The sequence below is a fragment of the Portunus trituberculatus genome, chromosome 38 (genome assembly GCF_017591435.1).
Source record: "Portunus trituberculatus isolate SZX2019 chromosome 38, ASM1759143v1, whole genome shotgun sequence".
Taxonomy (NCBI): Eukaryota; Metazoa; Arthropoda; class Malacostraca; order Decapoda; family Portunidae; genus Portunus; species Portunus trituberculatus.
Genome location: NC_059292.1, coordinates 1,356,268 through 1,378,469, shown reverse-complemented (window position 1 = coordinate 1,378,469; position 22,202 = coordinate 1,356,268). Strand labels below are relative to the sequence as shown.

Here is a 22,202-nt window from a genome sequence, read left to right as displayed (position 1 = left end):
GGGTGATTGGGGGAGGGTAGAAGTGAGCACGTGGTGAGATGGTTGCCTTAAAAGGAGGTGTCTTGTGCGGGAAGTGGATGTTGAGTTGGCTGGTCAGGAAAAACATAACCATGGACAACCACAGGGCTAGATGTTCCGTGTTTGAATACGAGTGTGTAGGTACTGACTGGCTCCCGTGTTACTCCATGTTGTCACCTCGAGGAGAGCAGTGCACCTTTACACAAGTAAGGTTTTACATTATAGTCAGCTTACATTAATTTCATAGTAAATAGCTTCATAATGCTTTAAGATTGCGGACCCAGCTTCGCTTTGGCCGGGGATATTACAACAACCTGCAGCTTTTTTTATTTTATATATTTATTTTTTTCAGCTGGGAAATTGGAACTGCCTAAGTGAACAAACCTACCTTGCATACAATGCTATCTTCCCTTCACAGCGAAGCGAAGCATAGCAGAACCTGCTTTCCTTAGCATAAGAACCATCACTAGTTTACATCACATCGTAGCGAACAGCATTTGTTAGCCATATTGATTCACTAACAGCATGGAAACATGTCGTCATTGGTGTGGTTAGCAAACACCAGAGAGGCTTGCATCTTGATAAATAGGGACAGAGATTCCGCAGCAAGACGCAATATAAATGAGTAATAAAGTTAACGACATGTTCACTGTTTGACACACCAGTGCGCCGCACTGATGAACACCAAGTGTGGTGCCTAGCAACGAAGGTAAGAGGCGACGAGAAATTGTCAAATTATTATTGGTGTGAAATCTGTCAAGTGGTCACGTCTTCACAAATAAACACACACACACACACACACAGAGAGAGAGAGACAGAGCTCAATTGTTTAAATCAAGTAAGTGAGTCCAGGTTGCTCAGTGCATTCAACCCTCGCAGCTCGCTTACCGAGTCGTGAAGTAGTTCAGGCGTCCACCGAGGCAAGTTGTTCCCGAGGTGAGGGCGTATCGGAGGCCGAAGCAATGGGTGAGGAAGGCGGTGAAAGGACCCCGACGGAGCGTGCAGTGTGCATGCAAGATGTTGTGCCGCCTACCCTGCCATTACCGAGATGCTGGTGAGCCGCCGCGTCTGTGCCGCACATCTGCTGCACGGTTTGACTGCACTTTCAAAAATAATTGTATCCATCGCTCAGATTCTGCGTTTGCAAGCGAAACCGCTCCGGAGTAAGAGTGATCGGACCAGTGCGGCAGGTGCTGCCAGCCATACACGTGCGTGACCATTGTGAAAAGCGTCGTGCTCGTGTATCTGACTCTGTGCGTGTTACTTGTGAAAGTACGAACAGGTACTATTAATTAAGCCACGAGGGTGCATGCACTTCATTCTATATATATATATATATATATATATATATATATATATATATATATATATATATATATATATATATATATATATATATATATATATATATATATATATGCACAGGCGCTATAGGCCTTACCGTAAAAAAAAAAAAACTTCTTTTCTAAATTAATTTCGTTAGTTAATTGGTATGCAGAGTTCTGCGTTCCCTTGAGGTCGCTAAGCCAAGCACTCCCTTGCCAGTATCAGCAAACAAGTGTTCGAGATCCATCACTTAAAGCCAGGAAAGCATTCATTGGCCGGGAGTCCCTCCGAGGAATGTGTTAGCAGTGTGACGTGAGGCTCGCGATGTCTTGGTGCAATATTGTTTTACCCATCCATTGCTGAAATCATTCTACACACTGCATGGCAGAGATGTTTTCTTGCTTGCTGTAGTGAGACCATCATCACCGAGGGCCATGCCAAGGCTAAACTACCTGAAGTTCGCGTCACGTACCACTCACATCCTGTACAGATTGTGGTTAGATAATGAGGTGTAGTATTGCTGCAAACACAATACGTGTATGCTCCAGTCGTGTCCCTTTGAGGAGTGAGCTGCTACATTATGAATCATTGTTACCAAGAGGTGCCCTTCGCGGCGTGTGCTTCATAATCTGGCCTCATTGTGCGGTGTTAGGCTGCCTCAGCACATGGCGTGGGCAGTGGGGTGGCGGGGAGAGGGGGTATCGGGGGCGTGGTGTCCTGTGTCATGCACGGGAGCGTCTTCGAGGGGAGACATCACGAGGCAAGGCACCTCATTGACACCCACTTGTTGAAGAATCACTAACCAGAAATATATCACATTTACATAGATTACATTTCTGTATCTGCATCAGCCATCCTTGCTGCTCCTGAGGTGTGTTACATTGTGTTAGTTTTAGGTCAGGTCGATAAGATTATTTTGGCTGACCTAACTTGACTTATCCTGAAAACAGCCGGGGTGGCGCCGGCCGCGTCTCATGTGTGGTGTTGTGCACAGGTTCTTGTTCAGTACTTTTCTGTTTCTGGAAGCAATAATTAATAATCTTTTTATTCTTTATATTTTCCTAACTCTCTCTCTCTCTCTCTCTCTCTCTCTCTCTCTCTCTCTCTCTCTCTCTCTCTCTCTCTCTCTCTCTCTCTCTCTCTCTCTCTCTCTCTCTCTCTCTCTCTCTCTCTCTCTCTCTCTCTCCCCAGCTCTGTCTTATTATTCACGTAAAAATATAAACATAATGACAAGTTGCCACTAAGAAGGTGCGTCGGGTGCTGTGAGTGTGTGGTGATGATGCAGGAGCGGCGAGGCGGTGCGGTGACAAAGGACTGTCGGGCTGTGGCTGCGGGAAGGTGTCGCGTTCAGAGTTGTAATGTAGTCCCTCACTGGATATTTTTACGTTGTTATTCACTTGTTTTTCATCCTGTGCGCTGGCTGTCCTTGATACTTCTTCCCGTTTTTTATTCTGTTTTATTTTTTCTCCCCCGTGCAATTTACTCTCTCTCTCTCTCTCTCTCTCTCTCTCTCTCTCTCTCTCTCTCTCTCTCTCTCTCTCTCTCTCTCTCTCTCTCTCTCTCTAGATCCTCGGTTATGAAAAAAAACCAATAACCTTTTTTTTTTTTTTTTTTTTTTTTTCAATTAAGAAGATGAATCCTCGTGAACGTTGAAGAGCATGGGAACAGAGACCACGGAAGCTCAAAGGAAAATAAAAGAAGGTCACACGATACAAATGAGCGAGCAATAATGTCACGTTGAGGGAGGGGAGAAGGAGGAGGAGGAGCAGGAGGAGGAAGAAGAAAAACGAAAAAGAACGGAACGAAGACAACCCATTTAAGTGAGTGAGTGAGTGAGTGAGTGAGTGAGTGAGGAGGAGGAGGAGGAGGAGGAGGAGGAGGAGGAGGAGGAAAAGAAACGAAAAGGGACGGAGCGAAGACGACCCATTTAAGTGAGTGAATGAGTGAGTGTGAGTGAGTGAGTGAGTGTGAGTGAGTGAGTGAGTGAGTGAGTGTGAGTGGAAGAGTTGGAGGAAACGAAAAGGGATGGAACGAATACAACCCATGCAAGTGAGTGTGAGTGACTGAGTGAGTGAGTTAGTGAGTGAGTTGGTGTGAGTGTGAATGACTGAGTGAGTGAGTTAGTGAGTAAATGGGTTGGTGAGCGAGTGAGTGAGTGAGTAAATGAGTGAGTGAGTGAGTGTGAGTGTTTCATCTGCAGGACGCTGAGTGCAGGCTGGCATGAAAATGATCGCCTCCTCCTGCCGCGGAAGTTCAATTTACAGCAAACACATCCGCAGACCTGACGCGACCTCGAGTTAAAAGTATGATCATGAAGGAAAAAAAAAAAAAAAAAAAAACACACACACACACACACACACACACACACACACACACACACACACACACACACACACACACACACACACACACACACACACACACACACACACAGAGAGAGAGAGAGAGAGAGAGAGAGAGAGAGAGAGATAAATTGCTTGGAAGAAAACACGAAAAAAGAGAGAGAGAGAGAGAGAGAGAGAGAGAGAGAGAGAGAGAGAGAGAGAGAGGCAGCGCTGTGTATCCTTCGTATATCTGCTTATGCTTGATTAATCATAGAAGAAGGTCAGATAGGTTAGTTTATATCCTCTCTCTCTTTCTCTCTCTGGTTCTCAAACAGAGTGGTTGATGAGTGGGACGGTTTCAGTGGTCATGTAGTCAGAGCTTAGGTAATAGGGAACTTTAAAAGAAGGTTAGATAAGTTCATGGATGGGGATGATAGATGGAATTAGGTAGCTTAAACACACAGACTGACGGCCTCTTGCAGCTTCCCTCTTTTCTTATGTTCACTAACTAGAAAAAAGGTCAACTAACTAGAAAAGGTCCACCAACTAGAAAAAGGTCCACTAACTAGAAAAAAGGTCCACTAACTAGGAAAAGGTCCACTAACGAGAAAAAGGTCCACTAACTAGAAAAAAGGTCCACTAACTAGAAAAAAGGTCCACTAACTAGGAAAAAGGTCCACTAACTAGGAAAAGGTCCACTAACGAGAAAAAGGTCCACTAACTAGAAAAAAGGTCCACTAACTAGAAAAAAGGTCCACTAACTAGGAAAAAGGTCCACTAACTAGAAAAAAGGTACACTAACTAGAAAAAAGGTCCACTAACTAGGAAAAGGTCCACTAACGAGAAAAAGGTCCACTAACGAGAAAAAGGTCCACTAACGAGAAAAAGGACCACTAACTAGAAAAAGGTCTACTAACTAGGAAAGGTCTACTAACTAGGAAAAGGCCCTCGAAGATTCATTCACTCATTGTTCGTTTGTCAGCATTAATATTCCTGTTGTTCATATTCATTTGATCATGTTTGCTAAGATTCTTTTTATTATTTTTATTGTTTTGCTGTTTTTATTTGACTTTTTATATATATATTTTTGCATGTCATGAAATGGACGAGGATTGCCAAGAAAACATTCCAAGCATCTCGCGGTGGTGATTTAGGAACGCATATCCGTGAAGAGAGAGAGAGAGAGAGAGAGAGAGAGAGAGAGAGAGAGAGAGAGAGAATTTGCTTCCATTACACTACCTCGAAAAGTAGTGTTTGAGAGAGAGAGAGAGAGAGAGAGAGAGAGAGAGAGAGAGAGAGAGAGAGAGAGAGAGAGAGAAATTTGCTTCCATTACACTACCTCGAAAAGTAGTGTTTGAGAGAGAGAGAGAGAGAGAGAGAGAGAGAGAGAGAGAGAGAGAGAGAGAGAGAGAGAGAGAGAGAGAGAGACTTTTACATGACATACCTGGCTATTGAACAGAGCGATCAGACAGACACACTCTTACCTTGCACATTCACGCCACATTAACGCTCGCGGCCTTGGCAAACTATTCAAACATGCATTTCCTCTTTTGTGGCGTCAGGTTTGTGCTGCCAAGTTATAGTGTTTGCGTTCACACCGTTTAACCCTTTCAATACTGGGACACATTTTTATCTTGAGATTTGTATACGATTAGACCATTTTATTGACATTAGGAAGGGTCTATGCAGGTCAGAAGATTAATGACCTTCAGTCCTTACTATTCTAATCCCACACATGAGTTTCTGAAGCTGTTTAAAATCACCAAACAGTAAGCTGAATGAATATGAAAATGCGTCATGGTACTCAAGGGGTTAACTTTGCAAGACGCCAGTGGTTATGCAGATTCTGAACGACACCATGGATCTGCTTGCGTGAAGATACACCGTTAGCGTTTCCTTAATGCTGTGTTGTGTACGTTTTATTTATTTATTTATTTATTTATCTTTATTTATTTCTATTTATTTTTTTTTTTTTATTGTGTGTGTGTGTGTTTGTGATAAACGAGTGAACAAGTACAGCCAGTTTTCTTCCCGTCTTTATTTGCCTTTATCTCGCCACGCTGAAACCACAAACGTTCTCTATCTGTCACTCTCCTTTGCCAGACGTACAAGCAACGACCATTTGCTCACCACCACATGGACTTTCTCTGCGATGTTTATCTCACTCTGTATTTCAAGCGTCTGTCAGTCACTGATTGACTAGTTATCTTTTTTCCCCTCTTCCTTTCTTTCCGTTTCCGTAGCAACGGTGAGGCGCTCCAGCATGACATGTATGCCCTACTAGCTCGCAGCCCCAGGGATGTGTACCAGTGTTTCTAGATCATCTTTGTAATGCGGGCGCTCACTGCATAATCATACCACACTCCACTAGAGACTAGATGGTGTATCAATATTTAGTCTGCTGCGTTATCTTCCCTGTGTGAATAATTCGTATCGGTAATGCTGCTGTGGGGTATGATTTTGTTTAGTCTTTTTTTATTTATTTTATTTACTGGTTTGTTTAATCATTGTTATTATCATTATCTCCTATTCCTATTCATTTATTGTTCTGTGGTTGTGACTCGCGGATTGGACGCTTGAGCAATGAAGGAAGGTGGTATAGGCGCCACAGCACGTAATGACAGGCTGGCAGGAGTATAGGACTGGCCTACTCAAGCTCCTGTCACTCGGCTTCCTTCACTCTAACTATGCATGTCTATTTTCTCCCCCACTTATCACCCCACCTGTAGCTATACATATCCTGAACTGCCATAACACCACAACAAAAGCCAGCACAGCGGAACCCGTAAACTTGTGTGACTGCTGCTATTGTTACCGTGTCTGGGTCCGTATTCAGAAACGCTTTGCTCTCACCACGACTATTTTCCAAGACCACAGAGATGATTAACCAGGTTTTCAAGAGTGTTTATTCAGTTATTAATGTAAAAATCTTGCCACTCTGCCTCTAGAGCCGTAAAAACACCTTGAAAAAGACTCTTGTAAATTTAAATACAGCCTTCTGAAATAGTGGAGGTGAAGCACAAAAAAGTTTGAGAATACGAGCCTTGGAGCACAACATATGAATGGCCGTAAGGTAGAGAACAGAAGCCAGTGCCATTGCCAGTGCCAGCTCAATCAATAGTGTATGTGCCGCTATGCACCGACACTCCTTCCATAACTTACTGAGAGCAGAATCCCGCCGGCTGGTGTGATGGCTTCTTGTTGCCGCGTGGACACCTGGGAAGGGCGACAGGAAACACCACTTAAGGCTCCTCCAGCGATCATAAGTCACTGTGTCGCTTCGCACTGCATCGCTTAGGCCGAATATATGAGCATGCTTCGTCACAGAACAGCTTTAAGTGGAAATCCTTCAGAGCGCGTCTTTAATGTGTACAGTTTTCAGGCACAGCACAGGAGCGGGGAAGGGAAGGATGGAGGGAGGGAGCTGGGGAGGACCGTCTGGGCTACAGTTTGCCTCGGCTCGGGAAAATTGATAGGCCCCAGAGTTGCTAGAAATGGCTCTGTGTGGGAGGGGGGGGAGCGACTATAGATTTTCGTGATACATAAGTAAAGTGTAATAGTACCGCCATCACACATATATTAGGCTTTATTCTTAAGATGCTACTTTATTTATTTTACTTTATTTGCGAACCTGTTTGGCAGGTTTATCGTTCCAGAGAGAGAGAGAGAGAGAGAGAGAGAGAGAGAGACGTTACATAACCAGACGACTTAAGAGGCTCTCCATGTGACTTGCCCTTAACTTCCCGAAGAAAAGAGACCCAAACCTAACAACAGCCGGGCAACGTGAGGATCAATGCTTAGCGGATGTCTGTCTGTGCGTCTGTCTGTGTGTGTGTGTGTGTGTCTCGAGCCGGTGACCGTGAAGAGCCGATGGTTTAATGAGCTTGTGGCGTCTCGCTCAGCTGTAGATAATGTTAAGTTGTTCCAGAGTATTGTGGGTATAAAGGTCTCAGTGTCCTGGCTAGATAAAGCGCAGCGCTGTTACTCGTGCGTGGCTTTCCTGTGGCGAGTAGATATTAGTTTATCGTTAAGAGTTGTGGTGGTAGTTGTTAAGCTTTTCCTCCTCCTCCTCCTCCTCCTCCTCCTCCTCCTCCTCTCCTCCTCCTTGCTAATCATCGGTCTTTTCCTTTCTCCTTTTCCTAATCATCGGCATTATCCTCCTCTCCTCCTCCTCGTCTTCTTATCTCTCCTCTTCCATCTCTTCTTTCTCCTCCTCCTCCTCCTCCTCCTCCTCCTCCTCCTCCTCCTCCTCCTCCATTCGTTCCCTCAGAAAGAGCAGCGAGCTTTCCTTCTCATATTAAGAAATTTTGCTGTATACACAAGGAAAGGATTAACTCGGTGTATTTATAGTACGCGGGTTCTGTGTGAGGCCAGAATATTATTGCAACCTGCGTGGAATTTAATTACTACTATAGAGGCCAATATTGCGAGGAGCGTGTTTTGCTTATAGTCAAAGGAAGGAACTTTTTTTTATGGATTTTATAAAGACTGGAGCTTCTGTTTTGATTGTAGTTCATGGTTGTTTCCTTACGCCGCGTGAAAGGAAATGCTACAAGTTGCCAGTGATTGTAATGCTTTTGTGAGTGGTGGTTTGTTTGTGGTGATGCTCTGTAACACAAGTACGTGACACGGGGTTATGCTGTATTGCTGTGTTATGAGTGGGTGGTGGTGTGGTGATGCTGTGTAAGAGAAGTACGTGAAATGGGGTTATGCTGTAATGTTGTGTAGTGTGTGGGTGGGATATGGTGTTGCTGTAGTGATGTGTAGCGAGTGGTGGGGTGTGGTCATGCTATAACGCTGTGTAAGTATGTGAAATGTGGTTAGGTTAGGCCTATGCTGTAGTGCTATATTGTGATTGGTGGTTTGTGGTGATGCTGTGGTGCTATGTAAGACAAGTACGTGAAATGTGGTTATGCTGTAATGCTGTGTTATGAGTGGGTGGGATGTGTGATGATGTTGTGATGCTGTGTAAGACAAATACGTGAAATAGGGTTATGCTGTAGTGCTGTGTCGTGAGTGGGGTGGTGATTGTGTGTAAGACAAGTACTATACGTGGTTGTGCTGTAATGCTGTTTAGTTAATAAGACAGGCGAGATGATTTTACTCGGTAGAAAAAAATGAGATGAAGCTGCAATACTTTTACCTTTTTTTTTAACGTCCGCACTATTGTCTTATAAGTGTCTGGTAATGAAATAATGTTTGCCCTCACCTCGTGTTTACTCCCCACCATCGCATCCCTGTTCGTAATACCATCAAATCTGCCCCTAGTCTTATATTCCTTTTTTTTACGCAACATTTGTTATGGTTCTTTTTTCCTTTCCCAACTGTAACATTCCATTATAGTTTTTTTTTTTTCACTCATTGTTACGAGCGCTACGTTAAATCTTTATGAAGATCCTGTTAAAATCATTTCTGATTTCCTAGTATTTGTGTCTTCGATAAACTGTATAGCATTTAATTATTAGCAATCTCAATATTGCTCACACTGACTTACCGTTAGTGGCCGTGTGTGTGGTGCGGATTCAGAGTCATTTTGCTCTGTTGTTTGTTGCTAGTGAAGCCCGAGCTGAACGCTGCATCAGATACAAAATTATTTCATATTGCATATATACCAGTTTATGTTGCGGAGAGAGAGAGAGAGAGAGAGAGAGAGAGAGAGAGTCTAGCAGTGGTTACTGACAATAGGGAATAGTAACTCGAGACCACCGTTGTGCCTTATGATATGCAGGAGCACCATGCGAGTCACAACACTCCTGCAGGATTCTTCACCACGATGGCTCCACACACAGTGACTCCTCCACTGTCTCCTCCTAAGTATTCACATTCTCAGAAAGTAATGTTTCCTGATTTTTTTTTTTTTTTCTGGTATTTCCGATTCACGTCATTAGTTACATGTAACAGTAATATGACGTCACAGAAAGTTATGTCAACATGTTTATTTTCGCATCAGAAATGGTCATAACTCAAGTCAATCGGATTAGCAGACTTAAGCCTGAGAGACGTGTCTGAGCGGCGTGGTGGCGGGTGTCTGATGATGCTCACAGGGCGCCACAGACTTGTCACCTTTCATCTCCTGCGAGCTGTGCTGCTGCTGTGAGGCAGCAGCAAGGCAGCGGGGCTGTTGTGGCAGCAGTCTGGCTGGAGGCGGAGAGACTCGTCTGAACCTCTCCACGGTAGTGAACGAAATTTCTCAAAGAATTTTGGGAAATACTAGGAAATTATGTGCGGGTTACTCCTCTCTCCCCCTCCCTCCTGCTGCCAAATCACCAAGGCCCGCACACAGGCCGCCTACCCTGGCGCCACCACTGCCTGAGAGTTTTGCCCGAGAAACAGGATGTGGCGAATAGTGACATGCAGCCTTTTGCAGACTCCTTCACTAATGCAGACGTTGTCTTTTTGGGAACGTGGGGCCAGCGTCATAAGAAGCTGGCCAGACTTCTGGCAGGAATAGCATAGAGGGAAAATACGATCACACGTAATCAATAAGTATTTACAGTGTGGCGATGTTAAGGCGCCGCAGCTTTCAAGTCAGCTGTCTATCAGCACCAACACATTCAGGTTTACTAATTGGAAAGTAAATGAGTTTTTTTTTTATTATTACTCATACTTTATGTATGTTGTGTTTTAGTAGTACTATTTCTTTAAAATTTATCAGGTAACTTATTTTGCCGCTGACTCCCTGGAGTCCTGTTTTGAATACTTATGAATCCATGGACCTCTTGAAGTAAAATATGTATATATACAGTATGAATAAAGATATTACACACACACACACACACACACACACACACACACACACACACACACACGGCGCGGGTGCAGCAGGGCCCTACCGTCTGTATTGAAGCCCTGCTCCCGTCGCCACTCCTGCCACCTCCCTACACTTCATCGATCGGCCGTGGTCCGCCCTGCCGCCTCCACCATGGGGCATTTCTCCAAGATAATAAATACATTTTACTGTCATGGGTGCGCTTTTTTTCATGCTTTAATTTTTTTTCCCCTGTAAGATTTTAAAGGCTTTTATGTCGCAGAGCAAAGTGTGGCACGAGTGTAGCGTGGTGAGCAGCTGCCAACATGCTGCACGCCGGGACAGCAGCAATATAACGGTCTACCTCCCGCGCCGGTAATGACGCTGCCCAGCGGAAGTGAAGACGTTAAAGACTCCACCAGGGTCGTTTCGTATTGTGTCTATTGACACACACACACACACACACACACACAAAACAGTCGCACTGTAATCGTCTCCTTAGATCAACTAGAAAGTCGGAGAAGAATTACGTGATCTTTAAATGATGAACTTGACTGTATGCGTGAATGAATATTATTGAAATATATTATTAAAATAGTTACTTTTAATTGAGATCGATAAGTCTGTAAGCCTAAAGGACAAGTAGGACATGAAAATATACACAGTGTGAATGTGGATGATTCAGAATGTGATAATATGAGGAAGACAAAGGAGGAAGACTGTGAGGAGATGATGCAGTGATACTTTGTGAGTAAATGTGAATATTCGAATAAATGAAATATATATTTACCGATTGATTATTTCTACTGGTGAAGAATAAAGGGATAGACTGAGTTGTTAATAAACAGAACAATAAAGATTTTATGAGAATTCAGCTTCCCTGGAACATTGCATCTTGCTGGAAAGCTGGAGGCTGCTGCTCAGTAGATTGGGTTTTGTGATGTTAAAGACATTGTGTTGTAAGGAGTCAAAGTCTGACTTTAGTCTGACTCACTCCTGACACACACTCACACACACACACGGATCGTTGCGTGTTGTAAACAAAAGTTTACTTATGATAACTTATTGACATTGAAGGACAATGATGACCCGGGGGGTGGTGACACGTGATGAGTAGAGTTCATGAACACTCGCGTCCTGCCACTGCCAGGCTGATGGGATGGAAGCGATTATCATAACAAATGTTCATAAAATTAATACTTATTGTGAAGAAATTGTATGCAAATTAGAATTTGTAGAAGGAAAAACAAGCTACGAAAGAAAAAAAAATAGAATCACGAAAATAAAATTTTTCACAATTGGTTAAAATTTTATTTTATTTTATTTATTTTTTTTTTTCATTATTTATTTATTTTTTTAAGGATGAAAATTTTATGTAACGTTTTTCCAAGAAAGCCATGAAGCTTTCATGAACTTTTAATTCTGAAAGGAAAGAAAGAATGAAAACGTTCTCCGCACAACTTGAGCTAATTAGGTTAAAAGAAAATACCATTGCAAGACTTTTCAGTGTTAGCGTTGTAAGTTAAGGCAACAAAATGCTATGGCAGAACTAATGAGTTTTTCTTTGTTGCAGTGTTGACATTGGTGTTGCTGGTGGGCGCGGTCAGCTGCTCCCCAGTACCCAGCGAGCCTTCTCTTCCGGCTTCCATTGCTCGCCATGGCACATCGCCTGCTGGCGCGGCTCACGTGGAAGCCACCCACGAAGCACGGCAGGTCACCTTTGAAGTGATCGACGAAGTGGGTGAAACAACACTCTCAACTACCTCATCAGATCTTTCTGTCGAGGACGACCCTCCTATTCCCACCGCCACCACTCCTCCTGTGCTTCCTGAATCCGAGCCCCAGGAAGCCAACCCTGCAGTAACCGAGCCGCACCACGCGCAGCAGCAGCAGCGTGAAACCAATCCTTATTTTAGCCATGGGAGCCCCCTAGTCATCCAGCCCCATGACCCCCACGACATTCACCTTCATGCATCACTGCCACTCTCACAAGCCACTTCACATCATGCTTCACAAAACAGTAGCTCACATGCATCATCCTTTCAGCATCAAACATCTAACTCTGAAGCCGTTCAGCCCCACACCACCAGCTCAGGGGTCAAGCAGAATGACACCACACCAGAAGTCATCCACTCTCATGGTGCAAATCCAGAAACTTCCCTTTCTCATGAGAAGAGTTCAGAAGACACTCTACCTCACAAGTTAGCAGAGCAAAATAGTGAGTCTGGAAATGACAAGACTTCTCCACAGATTGTTTCGTCTGAGGAAGCTTCCACAGAAAAGTCAGTCTTTTCACAGAAAACACCAACTTCACAGTCCTCTGAACAAGAACAAGTGCAGTCACCAGAAAAGTACCAGCCTCATGAAACTTTAGTTAATGGTAGTAGTGATGAGAGTAGCCAGCTGATGGGGGATGATGGGTCCAAGAGTCAGAATAGCAAAAATACCAGTGAAGTCTCTCACAATGTTCCCCATCATCATTACGATCCAGAGGTTGAGTCTATTGTTGAGGCCGATCTGCACTCGTGGGAAAGCAGTGAACACAAGCACTCCTCTGTCTCTAAAGACAGAGTCGATACTGAAGATACTGGAGCTGGAGAGGACTTCGCAGATGTAGGGAACCAAGGAATTAGAAATGTAGTGAGTAGAGAGAATAATAGAACATTGCCTTTAAGAGAAGCTGTCAGAGAAACCATTTTGGTTGGCCATTCCCTTGAACTAGCAAAAGATGAGAACAGTGACACTAAAGATGGAAAAGTTGAATACATTGACACCAGAGCATTGTCAACAGATACCGAAGAGGATACCACTGATGAACTCACAGCTGAAGAGCAGCAACAAGAGTCTAACATCCAGGTCAGTATCGCAGGAGAAAGTGTTCAGCATCCCCATGAACCAGCAGGAAGTGACGACAAACCATTAGAGGAGAGCGGTAACACCAGCCAGACTCATGAAGTTTCAGATTCACAAAAGAAAGAAGAGAAATCTGAAAATATAGAAGAGTCTGCTGGGGAGGTGGAAGTCATTCCTTCATTGATATTGGACAGTTTATCTCCTATAGACATTGTAGAGAGGAGTGAGGGAGCTGAAAAAGAAGTGCTAGAAGGAGCTGCATCTGAGACAGTAGCTGAGACGGTTCTAGGAGAGACAGACCTCACACCAGCAGAGACAGCTGTTGAGGAAGACGCACGTGAATCCCGCATTTATGTGAAGGGCACTGAAGACCAAGCTCCTGATGCTGCCAGTGTGGAGGACCAAAGAGATAATGTGAATCACAATGTCTCAAAGATGACTGGTGGACTGGAAAGCATGAGCATGACATCGCCTACTCCTGATACATCTTTGGAGGAAGGACGATCTTCAGAGGACACGGAAGCTACAATAATGCCACCCGAGACATTTGAGAAGAATGAGAATACAACTGCAGTAGAGACTGAAGGCAAAATTGAGGGAGATGAAGAAAGTCCTAACCCAGCTCCAAGTGTTGTCCCGCCACCCACTGAAGATTACACTGATAATTACAGCGATCCCATCAGTGCAGAAAGCCTTCCTGACGAGCTGGTGACCCAAGAAGAGATACCTAGCAGAGAACGGCCTCAGACAGACTATCCACTCCTGTCAACCAGGTAAGGGACTGATTCTATCTGATCACGGGTATAGAGAAGGTCAGGTTGCTTTCCTCTTCACCCTTTTATCCCAGAATGAGTCAATACCTATTATTTTCAGAAAGGTATTTTTTGTTATTGATTCTGTGTGTAGGCTCAGTGCTCTTCTTACTGTATTGAGTACCTGCATAGAATTAATCTAATCTCTGCTTTCTGCTGCCTTGTGACAGTGTATCACAATTTTGTAGGTATACATGTTTCAGTAATTGTGTGTATCTTATTTTGATTTTGACATTTTGAGCACCCATAAGGAAAATATATTGCATTGTGTAACATGCACTGGACACACTGAGATATAATACTTACTGTTATCCTTTTTGAGTTGCTCTTCAGTATATATATATATATATATATATATATATATATATATATATATATATATATATATATATATATATATATATATATATATATATATATACAACATTGCTGTACAAGGTAAAGAAGTGCAGTCCTACCATACTAACCTTATATACATTGTCTTGTGTACGTACGTGTGCTGTATTTTATCTTTGTGTGTTCTGATTTGTGTCAGTGATAAGGAGGCTAGTGGAAACCTTAGGACAGAAGGAGGTGTGGCCTGGGCTTTGCCTCCCCAGCAGGAGCAAGTGAGTGCCGTGGCTCCAGACTCCCTCACTCCGGGCTGCATTGTTGCCATCGTGTTTGGTGTTATCATCTCAGTCACTCTTTTGTTGGGTGAGTAATTATTAAATTTTTTTCGAATAATATTAATAGTGATTTGAATATATCAGTTCACTGTCACCATCTACCTTAAACTTTGTGACTGATGCCAAGTGCCACTGCCTCAGGTGTGGGTGGATTTGTGGTTTGGCAGCGACGCACCCTCAACCGCCCTAAGGTGCTGGGCTCTGACAGGGGCTATGCGGGATCAGACTCAGGTGGCTACATTGATGACCAGGTGCGGGTCTCCTACGTCAACTCTCAGATTGATTCACCCAAGGTAAGGCTGTCCTGTATATACACCTTAATATTGATTTAGGTATTTAGGGACTATAATAATATATTTTGTATTGCAAGAGAAATGTGTGTAGTGGAAATGCAAAACAGCAACATTAAAACATCATGTTAAGTGGGATTCCTTCAAGATGTAATGTGTTGTGATATTCTTCATATGCACAAAGTTTTCATTTACTCATTTACTCAAGACAAACTTATAACATTGTTGACCTTAGGTGAACATGTCTCCAATTATGAAAAGGCACTCACTCTGCATTTTCACCTTTGTTAATCCTCTACAAGTGTGAGTTCCATGTTGCTGTCTTTGCAACTGTATATGTGCACCGTACTATGTACTGCAGATGAAAATTTGTGGGAAAATATGAGGTGTCTGGTGGTATTTTACTTTTTAAGAGTGTAACAAATTTCTTGAGTGTGTTGGCGTTGCACCTCCAGCTGGGATGAGAATGGCATTAGCAGGTTGCAGTTGTGAATAAAACAGATTAGGATGCAAACACACGTGATAGTGGGCTGGAGTAACACCAAGCCTCCTTTCCTTAGTCTTCATTCCCTCGCCTTGACGGCGCTGTATCTTGTATTGATTTGTAATTTTGCTTCCATACAAGTGATATATTTCCAACATGCTATCTTCATAGCTATTTCAAACAATTCAAGTTATCTTAGTATAAGCATGAAGCATGGCATATTTTCAATACACTGCAGCTCTGTTCTCCCAAGGCAGCTTTGTCACAAAATCAATTTAGTCTTTATCCTCAAACCATCACTAAGCTGTGCTAAGCCTGCTTCTCAGCTCCTACAAGCCATGTGCAGTTTCTTTGTGGCCTATACCAAGATGAGAGACTATTTGTCCCTCACAATTCTGTGAGAATAATCATTTGTAGACTAGCCTTAAGGCCTGGCATCATGATGGAATCCCATACACACTGACAGTTATTAAGAATTGTCATAAGGATAGACAGCAAGGCGTTGGCGTGTGTGTAGACATCTTGCACCACTTGTCTACATTTAGAATTGTCACACTGCCACTTTTGTTCTTGTATAAAGAAGATCTGCAGATTTAGACCTTTGGACATTTGCAGAAAGTCATACCTGTCAGCGTCTGCTCTTCCTTCCCACACGCAGACCTACACATAGTTTCAAGCAACTGCCGAGTGCTGACTAATGCACGCCAACCTTTACACTCAGGCCATTGACATCATTTACCAGCCTCGCATGAATTTATAACCAGATATGATTCCACGAGACTGAGTAATTCCAATTGATGATTGGAATTAAGATTCTATACACAGTGGAGGTTTTGTGAAAACTGGTATATTGATGGCATTCCTCATGAAATTGGGCAACTGCAGAGGTGGTTCACATGTGGCGTTACATTATAGTACATGTTCTCAAGCCTTGTCTGTGTTATACTGAAAGTGACCTTTCTCACTAAGCAACATTTTCATCTCTCTCTAAAAATCTCTTTCTACAGCATATTGCTTGTTGTGGGTGTTTTGTTTTACCAATAAAGTTATTGGATATACTGGCATAGCCAGACTATAAACAAACAATGTGATATAAGCAAAACATGGAATATTTGTCAGAAAATCTTCCTGCAAATAGATTTTACAACTACAGTATGTTATCCAGAAGCAAGTTGCTTAATTCTCTAATTTCTAGTGCAAGAATTCATGGAGCTACCATGCCAAGCACACTGCTCACTGCTCAGGCTTCACAATGACATATCAGCATTACTCATCATATCAATGTCTCATCTTCCCTCTTAGCTCCTCTCACTTGAATTCAAACATTTCCTCTGTTCTGTCAGGCGTTGATCTGCAGATCAACCCTGTCTTGAATTGTCTTCACTCAGGGTGTGGTAGCACTCATTTGCATGGCAAATTCATATTATAAATAAGCACATGCATACAACACTGCCTTTTCCATAAAATCAACTTCGCTTCCACCTAAAGGAGGAATGGCTAATACAAGTTTAAAGGAAGGATGGCCATGACAAGTGTAAAGGAGGGTTGGCCAAGACATGTTTATTCTTAGCCTTTATGCTTCACAGGAAGAGAAGAGTAATCCCCACTGTATTGCACTGTACTGTTCAGTATGTTATTTTATAGAAACAAAATATAGTGATACAAAAATAAATAAGGTAGATTAAAGCAGATAATTAAGCACAGACAGTGCTAAGTAGCTTGAGGAATCATGCAACACTTTGAGATTTATTTATTTGCCAGAGAATGATAAGTAGATGCACAAGGAGAGTACAAAGTATATTTTTTTATTAATGTGAAATATGATTATTTTTTTTATTTATGTATTTATTTATTTATTTTTATTTATTTATTTTTTTTTTATCTATCCATGTTCAGATTCTGGGAAATTTGTTTTCCATCTTGTTCATGTTAAATTGTTCTACTGTATAAGGAAGTGGCATTCATGAGCCTTGGAAAGCATGGCACTGAATGGCAGTTTGAGCCAGGGAACATTTCATAATGTCAGCGACTGGCATAACAAAGAAAATGATTGATGTTGGGCCACTTCAGCTCATGATGAGGAAGTAAGAACAATGATGTATGAGATCTTGGTCTGTTGAGTGTTTTGCCTGAAATGCATCTGTTGAGTTCATGTATGTTCCATCATGCATATTCACAGCATATTACAGACTTGATCATTTGTGCATTGCCGGTTCAGGTTGTTTTCATAAGGTAATATGATCTTCATCTTTGTCATATCCAGTTTATAAAAGTTTTGATTGTTTGCAGAACAGTAGCAGTCTTTTTATGTTTGGCTACTGGCCAAAAATATGAGATTTTAGGCTATTGCATGTGAAATGAGTAAAAGGGAACAGTGAGTAAGTGGTTTTGTTACTGAATAGTAATTTAGATACAAATATGTCATTTTGCTGTCATTGTGTTTTATGTATTATATATTGAAAACTTTTAGCTCCTAGAGATGCAAAGAGCAAAACATTTGTAGCCAAGTTTTCTTCACTACTGTTCTCAACAAGTTTTCTAGCGTGTGGCACTGATGTTGATGGGAGAAGACTTGCAATATGAATGGGAGAACGTGGAATCTTTATTTACCACAAAGAAATTAGAACTTTTGCTATTCACTATATTTATACTATATATTTTATATCACTGGATTTTTTTTCCGGTAGATGTACTGTATTTTGGACAGGGTATGTACCGTATTTATGCATCTTTATTTAGATCATACCTGAATTATTAAGAGTTTAAGCAGTTGTCACTAGTTTCCATTAGTTTTGCATGAATTCACTTCCATGTGAGGGATTCTGTCTTACTAGGCTGGGACTGGAAGTTAAGTGCCAACATTATGCTTATATGAAATGAGTAAGAAGCTTCAAGCTTTCTATGAATTGCTTTCCAGCTATAGTCAGCAGTAATGCACGAGTTTTACTTCTTTGTGTAGGGTTGTCTTTTTTTTTTTTTTTTTTTTTTTTTTTTTTTTAAGGAATACCTACACTGGGTACTAAGAGGCACCATACTTTGAAGGAATCTTAATTAATAGAATACATTATATTCATTTAAAATATATTAATCTTTTATGCATCACTCTAAATACTTTAATATTTTCTATGACTTTTCAGCATACCATTTGCATGTATGTTTTCTTATGTCACTCATTGGCTTTTGGGATCTTTCACTGTGTGGCAACTTGGGCACTGAAGGGCACAGGTGGCCAGGCCTCTCAGTCAGCTCAGGGAGAGCAGGTGCCACAGGTCCTGATACACCTTAGAAGCCTCAAGCCCTCTTTGCCTAAGGGCTTAGGGAAGAGCTTTCAAAAGGCTCTCCCATCCATGCCCAAGGTTGCCCCTATGAATCTTCCCAACATTGGCCAGTTCATCCCTAAGCGTGAGTGGGATGAGGCACCTCCTCTTCCTGCTTGTAGGATTTTAGCACTGCCAGAAGCTAGTGCATATGAATTATGATGAAGTTAAATTTACTAAGAAAACTGAGGTCCATCAATGTTATGGGCCTTTTATATTATACTGTAGAGTAAAACAGTCTACAATGTAATTTTGCTGTATCTGTGTACTTGAGTCTGGTACATACCATTTCAGGCATTCCAGTAATGTCTGCTTAATCAGTATCAACTCTATTTTTAGAGTAAAATAATTTAGACCTTACTGAAATTCTGAACATTTAAACAGAAAAGTCAATAGCCAGCAAAATAGGATTCCACTTTCCATTTCTTATACATCCTCCTCCTAACTTTTCACAAACATGACGACTTCATTGAATACACAGTACTATTGTAGATAATGACTGCAATTTTTCAGAAGAGTGCTACATTTTGATATGATGATATTCATATATATATATATATATATATATATATATATATATATATATATATATATATATATATATATATATATATATATATATATATATATATATATATATATATATATATATATATATATATATATATATATATATATATATATATATATATATATGTTATTTTGTCAAGATCTTGTGTGCTGATCTGGAAAATGCATATGTGTATGTAGTAAGTTGCTAAATCTAGAAATACAATACATGAATTTACTCAGTTTCATTTTATATTGGTTTGTAACATACCATGTTTTCATTTGCTGGTTATTACAAATGTGAATGATTCTGCAGCAGCAGCACACTATCATGCATTAATTGTTCTGTATCTAGGATTAGTTTCAGATTGACTTTGCCTTTTGGTTATGCTCCATAGGCGATAAAGTGTAGAATTTTGGCTCTGTACTGTTTTCCCACTTCATAAGATTCTGTCGATGTTAGGATTCTCTAAATACAACAAAATAAGTTTCTTAAAAAGGAAATAAAAAAAAAAGTCAGGCGTACACTGAGTGTACAGAGTGCCAGATTTGTGTAGCTTATGAGTAGCCAATCAGCTTGAGAAGCTTTTACCTACAATATTGATTTATGTCTGACAAACTGTGTAATGGTTTGTGGAGCCTGAGTGAAGCAGGTGAGTCTGGCCACAAAGGAGTCAAACTTAACCTGAAAGACTGTGCTGATATTTAGTTGTTCTCAATATGTTTCTTCATATTTAGAGAAGCCATTTCATATGAGGTGGGAAATAATGTGATTTAGTGTTCTAACAATTACTTTACAATTTGGTATGTGATTAGCGGGCTAGAATATAGAAATGTTGTGTTGGTTTCCTTGACTTGACCATGGACGTATTTACATGAATAGTTAACGTATCATCAGTTATATTGGGAATAATGAAATTTTTTTTTTATTTTGCATAGTCTCATAGTTTTTCTTACTATTTCTTATTTTATTGATTTTAAGTGATGAAATTTGTCATGTTTTTGCACATCAAGGTTCAACTTTAATTTATAATTTGCTTTACTTTATGTGTTATGAGGTTCATCTAATGTGTTACTTCATACATTTCAGGGGAGTCCAGAGGATCTAATCAGTCTGGACAATGACTCCTTCTTGAACAGTCTGGAGTCCATGACTATTCAGAACTTATGGACTGACAATATTCGCCACACTAAGTTGTAACCCCTCGCCTATCCATATTCTTCTTGTGCTTGCTAGAGAGAGAGAGAGAGAGAGAGAGAGAATATCATCATAAAAAAGGTAAACTACAGATAAGTTTTCTATGCTTTTATGTTACCAAACTAGATATCCACATTGGTTTTTTTTTCAGTTGTCTAGCTTGCACATGGAAGTATGGAAAGAGGTTATGTGATGTTGAAGATGATCTCTAGTTGGTCAGTGCTGTACATGACTATGAGTAAGGTATTTACATAACTGGTGGTGAATGTGAGTCACATTCCTGAGTAGTACAGATGCGTGCAAGTTCATGATCTTGAAGTAATAAGTTTCCATAGATTTTCTGAAATTTTATACGTAAACAAGTGACTTGTGCAGTATTTTTCCTAAAGCAATAGGATACTCTCTAGAAATCTGGATTTTTATGGAGTAAACTTCTTGTTTATTTGATGTACACCAGTAATCTTGATGGAATAAATTTTTACATTCTTAAAAGCGTACATTATGTTGCAAATTGATAGAAAATCTTACATTTTTTGCATGTGGCATAGAGCGGCTGGGTAACCATGGTGACGTCAAGCAGTTCATGAAGAAAAGGCAGTCACACTTAAATTTCCATGTTTTTGGCTCTTTGTTACTGGAGTCCGAAGAGAACGATGGGAAGATGCCATCCCTCTATACTGGAAATCAATAACTTACTGCTTTATAGTTTTTGGTTTATTCAGATAGCCTTCTATGGAGTGTATGTAATGAATAGGGAACAGACGAAAAACACACTTAGTTTTTCTTATCGAAAGTGAAACATTGCACTCCCACATTACTTAGGAGTGTAAATAACAAAAGTCCTATGTTGTACTGCAATTCTGTTAAACATTTTGTACATAATCGTTCATCAATACTGATGCATAGGCCAATTATTCTTTAGTGTGACCCTCTCTTACATGGACTGATATTGTAAGTTTTTAGAAAGGAAATATGAAATATAAACATGTCTAGGCTTGTTTTACATTTTGAAGGTAATACAGCATTACTTTAGCCATTGTATGTAATTTTCAGCATAATAGGGAAGATCTTCCTTTCATTGTCCGTGGAAAGGCATGGAGAGCAAAATCATATAAAAATATTACAGTATGATTAAATACAATAGATTGAATTCAACTAAGAGGAAGGTAACACAATATGTAAGAATCAAAAAGAATTCAATGTTTTGATACACACTTCTGATATCCTGCATCACAAACCATGCCTGACAATGAATCTTAACCCCAGCAGGTCAATGTGATATTATTCTTAGAACTTTACCATTTAAGTCTTTCACAAGGATTGGTGTGTTCTGAATTGCCTAATTCTTGTTATCTTGAATCACAACAACTTGTTTTCCAATGCTAATTTCTCCTTTTAATTCAAAGAATTTTATTGGTTTAAACAAAATATAATCACAAGCTATTTGAATACGTAATTCATGTAGGTTTCATTAAGCGGCTGTAATCTCAGAGAGCCTATGTCATCCAGGCAAATTTTCATAAACTGTTCCAAATGAAAATAACGTAATTTTTTTTCTTTTTTGAATTGAAACTAAATGTCTTAAGAAGAAGTCAGATCATAAACTAACACTCAG

The 22,202-nt window shown here is 40.8% G+C and overlaps 1 protein-coding gene across 7 annotated transcripts in view; it reads left to right on the top strand.

Moving 5' to 3' along the window:
* Nucleotides 1-22,202, top strand: part of LOC123515217 (nucleolar and coiled-body phosphoprotein 1-like) — a 75,762-nt gene extending 53,560 nt beyond the window's left edge. For 3 of the 7 annotated variants that reach the window (XM_045273770.1, XM_045273768.1, XM_045273769.1), the window contains 5 exons: nucleotides 11,990-14,042; nucleotides 14,617-14,777; nucleotides 14,891-15,042; nucleotides 18,742-18,925; nucleotides 20,480-22,202. In XM_045273770.1, coding sequence (XP_045129705.1) covers nucleotides 11,990-14,042; nucleotides 14,617-14,777; nucleotides 14,891-15,042; nucleotides 18,742-18,925; nucleotides 20,480-20,514 — 2,585 coding nt within the window. In that variant the 3' untranslated portion in view covers nucleotides 20,515-22,202. Of the gene's footprint in view, nucleotides 1-8,229; nucleotides 8,288-11,989; nucleotides 14,043-14,616; nucleotides 14,778-14,890; nucleotides 15,043-18,210; nucleotides 18,232-18,741; nucleotides 18,926-20,479 lie in introns of those variants that run through there. The other 4 variants (XM_045273767.1, XM_045273771.1, XM_045273772.1 and 1 more) reach the window with 4 other exon arrangements.